The sequence below is a fragment of the Natator depressus genome, chromosome 2 (genome assembly GCF_965152275.1).
Source record: "Natator depressus isolate rNatDep1 chromosome 2, rNatDep2.hap1, whole genome shotgun sequence".
Classification (NCBI taxonomy): domain Eukaryota; kingdom Metazoa; phylum Chordata; order Testudines; family Cheloniidae; genus Natator; species Natator depressus.
Window position 1 is genome coordinate 158,042,889 of NC_134235.1, and position 13,299 is coordinate 158,056,187.

The following is a 13,299-nucleotide window of genomic DNA, read 5'->3' on the forward strand; positions in this document are numbered from 1 at the left end:
GCTACTCCTCTGAATTCTCTCATCTTGTTACTGAAGTGTGTATATGTCCTCTAAATTCGCAAGAGGCTGCAGCAAGACAATGACACTTATCTAGGAGCCTTGAAAAACATGAAGCTGTATGCTTGCGTCTTCATTTTCCTTTATTCTTCCTACCTTCCCTTGAAGAGGAATATTCATATTGTGGAAAGCTTTCAAACATCTCAGACTACACATGAGTTCAAACCAAAACCACAGATCTGAACACTCCCAAATGTGAGGGAAATTTGTATCTAGATCCAAAAGCCCTGGCTTGCCACCAACTGTAATGGTCAGACCTCTTCAAACTTTGAAGACGTTCAAATTTTGAGTGAGAGCTAAACTTTTCAGATCAGGCCTCTCTTTACTGAAAAACTAAATCCATTTAATGTTCAGCTGTTTGGTTTTTTTTTCTTTTTATACTGTTATCTACCTACATTTGTTAATTCTCCATGCTATGTGGTAAACAAATGTAGTCTCCATACAACTTGGCTCCTCCTCCTGCACAATCATGCAACGAAGGTTGCTGAATTTGTGGCAACATTTTTTCTGACAGCAGACTGTGACATAAGGGGATGCAGTGTGGCCTACTGGACAGAACACTGGGCTGGGACTCATGTGACCTGGTTCTATTCCTAGCGCTGCCACTGGTCTACAGGGTGACCTGGGGCACGTCACTTCACCTCTCTGTTTCCCAAATTCTCCATCTGTAAAAAGGAGATGATGAAACTCACTCTGAAAAGTGCTTTGAGATCTGATGAAGAGAGTTATTCAAGAGGTAGGCACTATTAAAAGCACAAGCTTATGACTTCCATGCAATACCAGTAGTAAAACTGATGAAAGAGAAAAATCAGGCTTCCTGCAGTGAACTGGAAGAAGTTTCTTTCTCTGTATGAGTACCAGTGCCTTCCTACTGAATGGAACCAGAACCGCTCTCATGTATGTCAGAGGCTTCCTATTACTGACAGCTACTGGAGATTCTCCTTTAGCTGAAGCGTGGTGTTTTTGGGGAAGGATCATTTGAGCTTCCTTCACATTGCTGCCACTAAGTTCAGAGTGGCCATGGATGGTGTAAAGCACAGTGACAACCATTACGTCCTAGATGATCCAGGACTCTTTAAATACAGTATATCCAAATAGTATATCTAGTTACTTCCTGAGTCTCTGACTATTTTTTGGCCTCTCCTTAAAACTGTGTGCATATGAATTTTGTTCAAATCTAATAAAAAAAGGAAGCTGAGTTTGGTGGGGTCAGCCATGTCCTAATATACAGTCTCCATATCACAGGGCAGACATGCAAGTAAACACAAATAGTTTTCTGTTCATGAAAAGCCCAGGAGAAGACGAATACCATAGGTGAGGAGTAAGGTGCAATTGGTACTGCTGTGTGAGAATTCATCCACTGAGAGAGGTTTATCTGTATATCTCTAGTAGTCATAAGCACTAACAGGTGACAACCTTTACATTTACGCTTGTTTTTTAAGCGTATTATGTGCATGTACATTCTTTCATCTGATTTTAGGAATATCAGTATTAAGCTCCTGAATATCTAACTCTGTTTTGATAAGGGAGGAAAACATGAACTATTCTGATATTACAGGCTGCTTACAAGCCATATAACAGCAGCCAAAGTTGCAGAAACAATACGCACAAACAGGATGTTATCGGGCTCAGTTCAGACACGGCGCTTTCATCTCTGAATTAAAAAAAGATGCTTGTGATAAAGTAGCAGCTGGAAGCACTGTAGAATTCCTACAGCACTTTCCAGCCCTCTCCCCCCCCAGTACACAACCCTTCAATTGAAAGGAGAGAGTTCCCTTGTAGCTAAGAACAGACAGCAGACAAAAATTAAATAAGGGAGGGTGAGCAAGAGGGTGCTCCGTATGTTCTAGGGACTGTACAGTTGCTTACCTATGATCTGCTTTTATCCATTATTAAGCCGGCAGCTTCTATAGAGCTTTGTATTTCAGTTTGCATATGGATGTACTCTAGCAGAGAAATCACAGATGGGATCACTTGGAAACAGGGTTGAATTATTAAGGTTGGGGATTTTTTTGGGGGGGTTAATCATGTGTGGTACACATGTTAAAGAATTATGTCATATCTCATCGCCTTGCATGTGAATGAAAAACAGGGCTTTTTTCAAAGCAGCATTGAACTTAATTAGTTAGCTCTAAGATTTATGATAAAATTTCCAAAACAAGGCATGTAACATATTCTTCCTCTTTTCTTCCATCTAATAAACAAATCTTTTAAAGCAGGTTTGCCACCGTTACAAGGCAGCAATTACCAACTGTAATTAAAAAGGCAGCATCACCACAACTAAAAAAGAAATGCTGTTCCTCTGATTACCTTAAAAAAACCCCAAACCCTAAACAGACAGGACAATAACACACACCTCCTCTTGTAGTTTCTTGTTTTACTCTTGAGGAATTTCTAATATAATTGAAAGGGACTTTTTTTTTAAGCATAGTGGATACGTAAGGATAACAAGTTATTTGTAAAAAGAAAAGGAGGACTTGTGGCACGTTAGAGACTAACAAATTTATTTGAGCATAAGCTTTCGTGAGCTACAGCTCAACCATGATGCAATATGCCTCCCAACTGGTATGAGAATTCCAATAATCTCCCACTTTGCTTTCAACAATCATCTAACCATAAGTATACTTTTTCAAAATTTTATGTTGATTTTCAAATTCTTTTATTACTTTTTTGGGGGAGTGAAATGTAGGCCCAAGACCATCCTACCGGATATAAAAGGGGATGGCACATGGTAGCATGTTTTTTCCCCTTCTCCCTCCCCCCGCCATTGTTTAATGGTGCTTGCTAGCACGGGAACAGCTGGTGATTTGAACATATTGAGAAGATAAGTGAGTTCAGAGGGCTGAGGAAATACTACAATTGGCTGTAAAAATAAATCATAGAACTCACTATTACATGAGCACTATAAGTACATTTCTGCTGTATAGCATTCTAAGGTTTATGGGTTTTAATTCAAAACAGAAAACCAACCTGAACAGTCCACATTTTTAAAGTATCCCCTTGCCTTCCACCCGGCCACAGAGGATTTATGGCTCTTTTTTAATCTTTTCAACACACCAATTCTGATAGTCAAAAGTGAAAACTGGTAACTTTCTCTTCTCTCCCTAACATCCTGCACCCAGCTTCTGTTCCCACCAATCATTTGTTTTACTTTAACCATAACGAGTCATTTGAAGAAGTTCAGCAGCAAGGCAAACATTCCAAGGATGGGAACTTTGTTTTAATCTCCATGTGTGTGAGACCACAACAATGGGTCTGCAGCCTCACAAACCTTTCTGGAGTCAAAGGAAGAGTTCAAATCAAAAGAGCATGTCCTTGGAGTTCTGCAATACTTTTGTGGGAAGAACCACCCAAAAAACCCCACCACAACATTTTTGTTCTTTTCTTAATTGTGTGCACATTTTTTAATACAAGTCTTTTTTCCTGGATGTAAAGGATGACAGGTCTCAGCATAGTATCTGCTGGAGGATTTTATTGCAATGCAACAAACAGACCATTTTCTACGTACAGTTCATAATGGTACTATGTTTGTTTAGGTTTTTTGGATGACAAAAGGACAACACTGATGACATGTTTTTTCTCCATGTTAGATGACCGCTTTTAAGCAAGAAGAGAAAGCATGATCCTGAGGTTAGGGCACTCACTTACAACTTGGGAGACCAGAGTTCAATTCCTTGCTTTGCCACAGACTTCTTGTATGACAGAGGTAAGTCACTCAGTCTCTCATCTGTAAAATGGGGATGACAGCTTTTTCCTATCTCACAGAGATGTTGTGAAAATTATTACACTAGCAAATTGTGAGGCCCCTAGATATCCCAGTAATGAGGGCCATAGAGATAGATACGGGACCTTAGATAGACTAATTATGGAGAAGTTCCATATAGTCTTAGAGTCGTAGAAGGAAAACAAAGTAACTTCTACTGGCTGGTAACACTGAAGACAGGTTTCATCAATGTCTTTAATGTACATTTTCACTATGTGACAGATTCTGATATACTTATTCCTGTGAAATGGTATCTTACCCCACCAGCAGCCCTAATGAGACCCATGGAATTATTTTGAGAAGAAGGGTACTTCTCACAGTGACTCCGTGTTGTATTAATACTTTAAACATGTTTAAAAAAAAAAAATCAAGCAGCAGTTCTGTAAAATGACTGTGGGACAAATAATCACTGAGGCAGATTCCTCTGGGATGAACAGACAAACACACACCACAGCTGAAATCTTGGCCTCACTGAGATCAATGGCAAAACTCTCAGTAAAGCCTAGATTTCATCCTATATTATCAGCTACTCACCTCTCTTCTCATCTACTGTGGATACTGCCTGGATTAAAAGTGGTGCATTAGATTCCGTATACTCCACAAACACCAGCTGCAGTTTCAGTGCTGTTTTTACCACCAGACGGAACTGAAAGAAAAGAAAGTAACTTGGTCATTCAGCAGCTGACAGTATTTCCAGATGTGCTGCATGCCACTGTACCAGATGTAAGCATTGCATTTTGGCTTGAGGCAGCAATGGCAACAATATGAGAGAATGAAGCTACTTGAGCCACATACATAAAAGTTCTGCACAGCGAGTTGGCCTCGCAGTTCCCTGATAGGACAGCACTCTCCCCATTAAATTCAGCTCAGTCTGAACTCCAAAACTGAGGCACCAAAGCGCATAACAAACATGACAATACATTCCTCACACCCCTAGACAGTCCCCGGTCAAAGCATGGTAGACACTGAATCTACTGATCTGAGAACCTCATCTCCTAACACAGTATTTATTGTTCATTACTTGTGAATGTTTAACATGGTCAGATTTCAAGCTCTTCCTCCCTCTCACGTAATCGGATATGATTTTCCCCTGCTTTCTTTTTCATTTCTTATAATATTTCTATTTAAACAGATTGAAATTCATTAAGCATGGGAACTGGGAGAAGTGTCTTTATACTTAGCTGTCCCAGAAAACTCTATCATAAACTGGCCTTTTTGTACTCCAGCGGAGGGGAGCATTGAGTTTGCAACCTGCTAACAAGAAAACAAAAACTCCATCAATGAATGGGGCCTCCCATCATGTATTCTCTGAGTTCAGAAACTTTGACTCCTAGGGTGAAATTCTGATCCAGCTGAAATCACTGGCAATTCCCACTGACTTCAGTAGGGCCATAGTTTCATCCATAGATTTCTCAGTAACAGAGAGGAGGGTTTGTCTATGAGATAATTTCCAAAGCACACAGTGGGAGCAATTAAACGTTCTCATATAAATACCTACAGACCTGACTTCTGACAAAACCTTCTTCCCTGCAGGGTAAATTTCATCAAATAACACAGAGTCTCACATATAAAAGACACTGAAAGAAGAAGAACTTTTAAACAAACAGGATTGCGCATGGCCAGTGGAGAGGAATTGTATCAGGATGGCTATTATGGGTGAAAACTATTCTATTCTCAACCCTCCAAAGCCATGGATTTAAAGCTAGAGAAAAGGGTGATTGAACCAGCGTGGCTCACCCCTTGACAACTGAAGCTACTAATGCTGATTACAGAATGAGCCAGACCTGGGATCCTAGTTTTCCATGATCATTCAAGCAGTCCATGGAAGAACAGGGTCTTAGACCCAGGTTTCCCAAGTTCCACGTTAGCACTCTAATCACCAGACTGCCTGTCTAGTGACCCCTTCTTTTAGGAAAGCAGTGAAGGGACTAATGAAAATCAGACGCTTAGAGGTGGCCTTCTAATAATGTGGTGCAAAACTCAACTCATTAAATAAGGGGTATCTGGGGATGATTTTTATTGCTTAATTATCATTTAAATTTATTAATCAGTTTTATATTTAGGGCCCAGATCAAGGTCTCTTGAGCTATGCACTGCACAAATGTTTAAGCAGAGTCTCTTCCCTGAAAAGCTTGCAACTGAAGATCCAAGGAAATCTTACTGTCGCCATAACTTTTGACATTCCTTAGAACTTTAGGCTCAGTCACACAGGCCACTGCTGACTGGATCCATATGGAGGTATCTGGGAGCGAAGTCACATACAGCTTCCAATAGACAAAAAACAGTGTGAGATGCTGATCTTTAAAAACTATGCCTCTGTAATTCCACTACATCCTCCACGAAGCAGAGGGCCATTTTGTGATCTCAGCATGCTAACTGTGGGTCATGGCTATCCGTGGCGGTCTATTAAGTCCATTTATTCTTTCATTCAGCTTGCAGCTGCTATGCTAGAAACCTTGTAAACCCTTAGGGGCCGATGTGACTGTTTCAGCCGAATAAGGTTTCTGTATGTGGATTTACTGAAGCCCAGTCTGACTTTTTGAGCATTCTCTGTAACTGTCAACCTACTGTGCTTAACTGGATACCAGACCATAAGGTGGCTGCTGGGTATAATCCAGCAACCAAGACCTGGAGAAAGAGGTGATTATATGTGTATATTTTTTCCTTTTAAATTGTAGTTTATAGTCTCATCTAATTTTGGAAATAGGAGGATGCTTTTAATTCAGTTATAAAATTGCACATTTTGGGGGTTCATTTGGCTCCTAACAGAGTAAAAATGGATAAAATAATTAATAAATATTGGGGAAATAGGTATGTGTGAAACCACATGACCAAAGTGGTTGGTGACGTTAATCACTTTAGTGGACAATGGATTTAGATGTTGTTAACTATTGTCATCTCTTTGTCAACGAGATTTGTTGGCAGGGGATGAGGCTGTGTGTGTGATGCGCACTTCAACATAAAATGGTACTGAAAGCACTTGGCTTGCTGCTTTGTACTAAAGAAGGATTTTTATGTAGAATGGTCAATTTTCCCCCAAAATGAATTCTTGGGAGGGGAAGAAATTTGGATCAAATCTGTGACAACCAGAAAAAAATGGATTTAAAAAAAAAAGTCAAAATGGTTGGTTTCAGTCATGTTGAAATGAATCATTTCGACTTGTTTTGAGAGAAATGCTTACTCACTGTCACCGTGGTTCTTCAAGATGTGATGCAGACGTGTATTTCACTTGAGTGTGTATGCACCCAGCATTCTGGAGCCAGAGATTTCTGCCCAGCAGTACCTGTAGAGGGGCAGCGCTCGTGCCTCGTGGCCACAGCTCCCTTCCCCCGGTTATATGAGGCGGCACCATCCCAACCCACCTCAGTTCCTTTGCACCAAATACCCAGACTCCGATGCAGAGGGGACGGATGGGGTTGTGGACTACACATCTGTATCACATCTCAAAGGACAACAATTACAATAAGTAATCGTTTCTGCTTCTTCTTCAAGTAGATGCAGCCATGTATTTCACTTAGGTGACTCACAAGCAGTACCACCAGGGGATGGGGCACACAGTCTATTTAAACAAGGATTTGAAGGACTGCCGGGCATGTAAGGCAGCTCTGCCATCAAAGCCTGCAACTCATACACTCTCTTTGCAGATGTTATCGCACAAGGAATGAAGTTTTTTTTACATAAGTGAGGAAAAGGATAGAATGCCAGACGCTCCAAAGGAGAGCCCATCAGAATCATTAAGACCACATTCAGGTCCCACAAGGGAACTGGTTCCTGTACCAACAGATGGAAACAAAGGATTGAAAACACCAATCTTCCATGAATGAGTAGATGAAAGGCTGAGATCGCTGTTAGATGCATGAGCTAAGTGTAAGGCCCAATGACTGCAGATGCAGCAAATACTTCAAGATGTCATGGATACTAGTAGTGTTGGCTGAACTCTGTGGGCCAATCACCACACTGAAAAATGCTTCCACTTTGCCGAAGAGGCCATCCTGGTTGAGGGTTTTCTAATACTGAGTAGGACTACGGAACAGCTGCTGAACATTGCTCTTCCTCCTCATTCAATCATGGAGCAGCCATGCCCTGAGATGCAGAGCGTGACCATGATTCTGCCTGACCAGGTCGGAATGAGAAGGAAGGAATATGGGAAGCTGAATTGACAGTTTTCAGAGTAGCAGCCATGTTAGTCTGTATTCGCAAAAAGAAAAGGAGGACTTGTGGCACCTTAGAGACTAACCAATTTATTTGAGCATAAGCTTTCGTGAGCTACAGCTCACTTCATCGGATGCATACTGTATGCATCCGATGAAGTGAGCTGTAGCTCACGAAAGCTTATGCTCAAATAAATTGGTTAGTCTCTAAGGTGCCACAAGTCCTCCTTTTCTTTTTGCGAATACAGACTAACATGGCTGTTACTCTGAAAACTGTCAAATACTGTATGCATCCGATGAAGTGAGCTGTAGCTCACGAAAGCTTATGCTCAAATAAATTGAACTGACAGTGCAAACAATTGGCAAAATTTCCTTGGCCATAGGAAAAAAATCAGTTTCAGTTCAAACCAAACTGCTTTCCCCCGCCCCAGATTTTGTGGTTCAGCCCCTGACCAAAAAAATCAATTATAGCCTCAGCTCCAATTTGTACACCTTTGGGGAAGACAAGACTGAAACAAGAGCATGAAACTGCCAAACAATCCTTTATTTAGTTTCCACAGTGTCTACACAGTTCTGAAATGATCAAGGGTACTACATGCATGGTGAGGTACTATAACCATTTATAATGTTACATTAATGGATAGTATCTCAGGTGAAAACAGAACAGTAATTTCACACTTAAAAAGTTTCAGATTCTGGACTTTAAAGAGCCACTCGTTTATTATAAAGAATCACCATCTAGTAGGTAGGATTTTTACATTTCATAGTCAATGGGCTTTAAAAGGCTTTTGCAGATTTCAAGGTATTTCTTTTCAGCTATTTAAGTTGGTATCTACAGTATGAGAAAAATGTAAATATTTTGCTCTCCTAACCTTGCTCAATGGGAGGAAAGAGCATCAAACATATAACTTTGTAGCCTTATTTTTTCAAACCAGAGCAATAGATAAGATTAAAGATGCTAAATATTGATTTAAAATACCCATAAACCAAACCTTTAATGTTCATATGAATCAGCAGCACATTATGGTAACTGATGTGTAGCTCACAATGCCAGTGTGTAGCTCACTAATTTGGTCAGTGTAACTGTAAAAATATTGTCTTAGGTATGAGACCTGGATGAAATAACTAAGACTCCTAATTTCATAGGGTGAGATTCTACAAGGTGCAACACAAAACTTGCAGCCCGAGGGGAGGAGAAAAAAGACAAGTTTATTACAAGCATAACATGATCTTTTCCCCTCTCTACCCAACTCAAGGGGTTATAATTAGCTTTCTCCCTATACGTACCAAGTTGGGCCTTTGCCTCAATTCCACTAATAACTTGCCAGGTTTGTAGTACCCTTTTTACCCTCCCAGAAACACCACAACCCGGGGTTCCAATCTGTGTACTTGAGCACAGAGATGCTCTGAAAGTGTCTTGATCATTCTGGTGCTTATACTACCTTTTCCTGTATTTCATATATTCCAGTGATTAGAAATTTACTAAAGTAAACAGCCAAGTAATATATCACAGAATTATAGAGGCAATAATTAAATTATTACTCATGATGCCTAACTGGTTTTTTAGTCCATTGATGCTTCGCAGACCAAACAGAGTAGGTATTTACATCTTGACACATAAATGCATGGTCCATCCCAAACCACTCAACAGACTGCAGTGTCACACAAATGACTTTTCCACACCAAGGGTTAGCAGCAGATAAATAAAGAGAAGGAGGATGCCAGGGTGGGACTTGGATTCCTGTCTGAAACAATACAAGGGAAACAGACACTGAAGTAGAATGAAGCGTGAAATTCAGTCTATTTGGAATACTGGTCTCAGGGCAGAGGTCAGAAACAATGACCCAGAACCCTAACGGAACAGAAATCCCAACTCCAGTGCCTTCCACTCACACAAAAGTATATATAGATTCCACAAAGGTGCTTGCTCAACAAATAAAAAAAACATTCCAACAGCCACAGCTAAAACCAGCACTAAATTAGATCATCTCACGAACAGAGGAAACAATACAAAAGAGAGAAAATGATCTTCTGTACTCTGATGAGAATTTAGTCTATCAGAGCCCCTTGTAGGGTATTTGTAGGAAGTAGTGCAAGGCATGTTTGTTAACCCTGGATTTCAATTTTTCATAAATGAGGCCCGTGGGTAGGGGCATTTTCCCAGTCAAGGAGTGAAAAGGGGTTGAGGTAGGGACTGAACTGGTGGTTGAGCATCATTTTAATCTATGTATTGCATCCAGACACCTCAGTGATGGGTGCAATACAAAAAAGTTCTGTGCCCTATTCCCAACCGCCTGAACCATTAACTTTCAATGAAAACTGTGTTTAAATCATGAAAGCTGTTTCTAAGATACACTGGCCTTCTTACACTTTGTAATAAACGAGGATGAATCGTTTCCTGTAGGATTTTAAATCGCTAGCCAAATTACTACGGAAATCTGTAGGACACCTGCAACTTTGATTTAACAGGATGTGGTGCAGTAAGAACAATCAAGAGCAGAAACAGACTGCAAAGGTACAACTGTGGCATCTTATGAGCAACAGCATCATCACAGTGTGATCAGTTTGGGGTTGTGATTAATTCCATATTTTTCCTGCTTTTCTTAAGGTATTTACAATTTTACATTGCAAATACCACTGCGTGTGAAAAAAAGATGTCAGCCCTTTAGGGTTATAAATACATCCGCTGACCCAAGGAAGTGAGGTTTCACTAACAGCAAACCAGGTTTTGAGAGTAAGCCTGGATTCTTAAATCACTGAAGGCTGTGATGTCAATGTTTTTCTCAAGGATGCTGGAGGGGATTGAGAGGGGGAAGTGATGTTCACAAAGTACTTTGTTCTTTTCACATCACTTGCCAGCCAATCCACAGAGAGGAAATGATGTTAGCATCTTCTGGCTAAAGATAAAATGCAGCCATCACTGTAAAAGGGAGGAGAGGAAAGCAAGGAAGGGAAGAAACATTAACATTTCCCCTCTAAGCGTCTTTTACACCGTACAGTGAGTTTGGTAGTTCCTTCCTGTTTTATCTCTTTACATTAAGACAATCGGAATAATGTGTTACAAAGTTAGCCAAACATACTGTACAACAGAGATTGCAAGATTAATATTCCAATGAAGGGCCTCATTCCAATTGTTAATCATTCACCTAGAAAAACCTAAAACTTTACAGGGGAAGTTGCCAAAGGTTCACTAACCAGTGTTCAAAATAATATTCACTTCGTGCAGCTTTTAGCAATTTACTTTTTAAAATTTTTAAATGAATTCCTAACAGCCAGTGTAAATTCAGAGTGTTCACTGAATGCAACATAGTTACACCAGAATTACACCAAAATAACTGAGGGATGAATTTAGCTCACTGAATTTTAGCCACTTGAGACTTGAGGCCTGAGCCAACGTGCACTGAAATCTTTGGGAATCCTTCCAATGAGTCAGGCCTTCAGCATGTTTCCATGCTGCATAAGAGACTGAGGTTCAAGTTGCCCCTTGAGATATTACACCTCAGACCAGCAGGTGGCAGGAGTACAGAAAAGTCAAAACTCTGTTCTTCATTGGGGAGATTCATACTACAGTAGAACCTCAGAGTTACAAACACTAGAGTTACGAACTGACCGGTCAACCACACAACACATTTGGAACCGGAAGTACACAATCAGGCAGCAGCAGAGAAAAAAAAAAACAAAAACAGTACAGTACTGTATTAAATGTAAACTACTAAAAAAATAAAGGGAAAGTTTTTTTAAAAAAGATTTGACTATGTAAGGAAACTGTTTCTGTGCTTGTTTCATTTAAATTAAGATGGTTAAAAACAGCATTTTTCTTCTGTATAGTAAAGTTTCAAAGCTGTATTAAGCCAATGTTCAGTTGCAAACTTTTGAAAGAATAACTCTAACGTTTTGTTTAGAGTTACAAACTTTTCAGAATTATGAACAACCTCCATTCCCAAGGTGTTCATAACTCTGAGGTTCTACTGTACTTTATTCTCAGCACCTTCTAGATCCATGTAGCAGTCCCCGGAAGGGTTGCAATTATGTTTGGCTGCAAGGTTTTTGCTGTAATAAAGCCACTACTTATGCAAAGATGGAGAGAAGGCAAAGTAATGGCCCTGAATAAACAATGGGTAACTCTCTCTTACTCAGATGGGCCTAGAAGTCGTACTAAACTTCGTAGCTCTCCCTCAGGCAAAACTCCTTCTGATATGTAAGGGAGTTTTGCTTGAGTAAGTACTGCAGTATTAGACTCTTGGGTGAGTGAGGAGAGCTTCCCATCAACTTTGGTGCAAAGTGGAGTGGAAGGAGAACAAGTTAGCTGTTGTGGTGGTACAAATGGGAGACTACATCTCTGCAATAGGTGGAAAATAAACATGTTCAGGGAATGTAAAGCCAAAGCCTATCTCGTACATGGTGCACTCTTATTATTGTAAAAATCTAAATTATGCCATTTAAAAAATACATTTGAATATTTTTTAAATCCAAAGGTCCAACTTCAATAGGAGCTTCTACAATAGGAAGAGAAGCACAAAATTAAGTATTATGGACCATTCTCTTTTATTATAAAATGACTGTAACATCAAAAAGTTCTATTGACAGTTGTCCGGTTTACATCCCCAGTTCATTATCCTAATTTCATTTATTCTAATTATCCTCTTATTTATCTGAGACAAAAGAGAAGGGAAAGATATAACTATCAGACCCAAATGTTCCATAATAACTGGCACACCCCTAGAAAGACAAAACACAATACAAAATTATGTTGTTATATCAGAATTAGTGCCGATTGTTATACTGCCTGTCGATTGTCTCTTAAACCCATATAAGTCTAAGAGCTAGTAATAAAAGAAGCAAAGAATTAATCTCTTTTGCAGCAAGCAAAAACCCAAAGGCTATTATCTGTTAAATGAAGGAAGAAAGGCACTTTGAAATACTTGAACTCAAAGGACAAATAGCTGAAAATATTTGCTTTCATGTGCAGCTATCTCTGAGTCTAACCATGTCATGGCATCAGGGTCAAAACTATATTATTATTTGTATGCAGCAGCACTGAGAGGCCCTAGCTCTACTGTGCACTCTGTAAAAATGAGGAGGAGCTGGACCCTGCTCCAAAGAGTTTACAGTGTAAGCGGAGAACAAGAGACAATAGACGGATACAACAGACAGAATGAAATGGTACTTGTCGGCATGATAAGCAGTGGTCACAACCCACGGGCCATCCAACCTCGATCAGGATTTTGTAAGCATGACAGTGGAGGAGAGTTTTATATATTTGACCCCAATCCTTGATACTCAGAATTTTGCTGCATATGTGGTTGAAGATTCAGTTCTTACTGTTAA

The 13,299-nt window shown here is 39.9% G+C and overlaps 1 protein-coding gene across 12 annotated transcripts in view; it reads right to left on the reverse strand.

The window, feature by feature from the left end:
• The window catches only part of FHOD3 (formin homology 2 domain containing 3), a 619,164-nt gene that overhangs the window by 181,688 nt on the left and 424,177 nt on the right, over window positions 1-13,299 (reverse strand). For all 12 annotated transcript variants that reach the window (XM_074945213.1, XM_074945211.1, XM_074945220.1 and 9 more), the window contains exon 7: window positions 4,355-4,466. In XM_074945213.1, coding sequence (XP_074801314.1) covers window positions 4,355-4,466 — 112 coding nt within the window. The remainder of the gene's footprint in view (window positions 1-4,354; window positions 4,467-13,299) is intronic.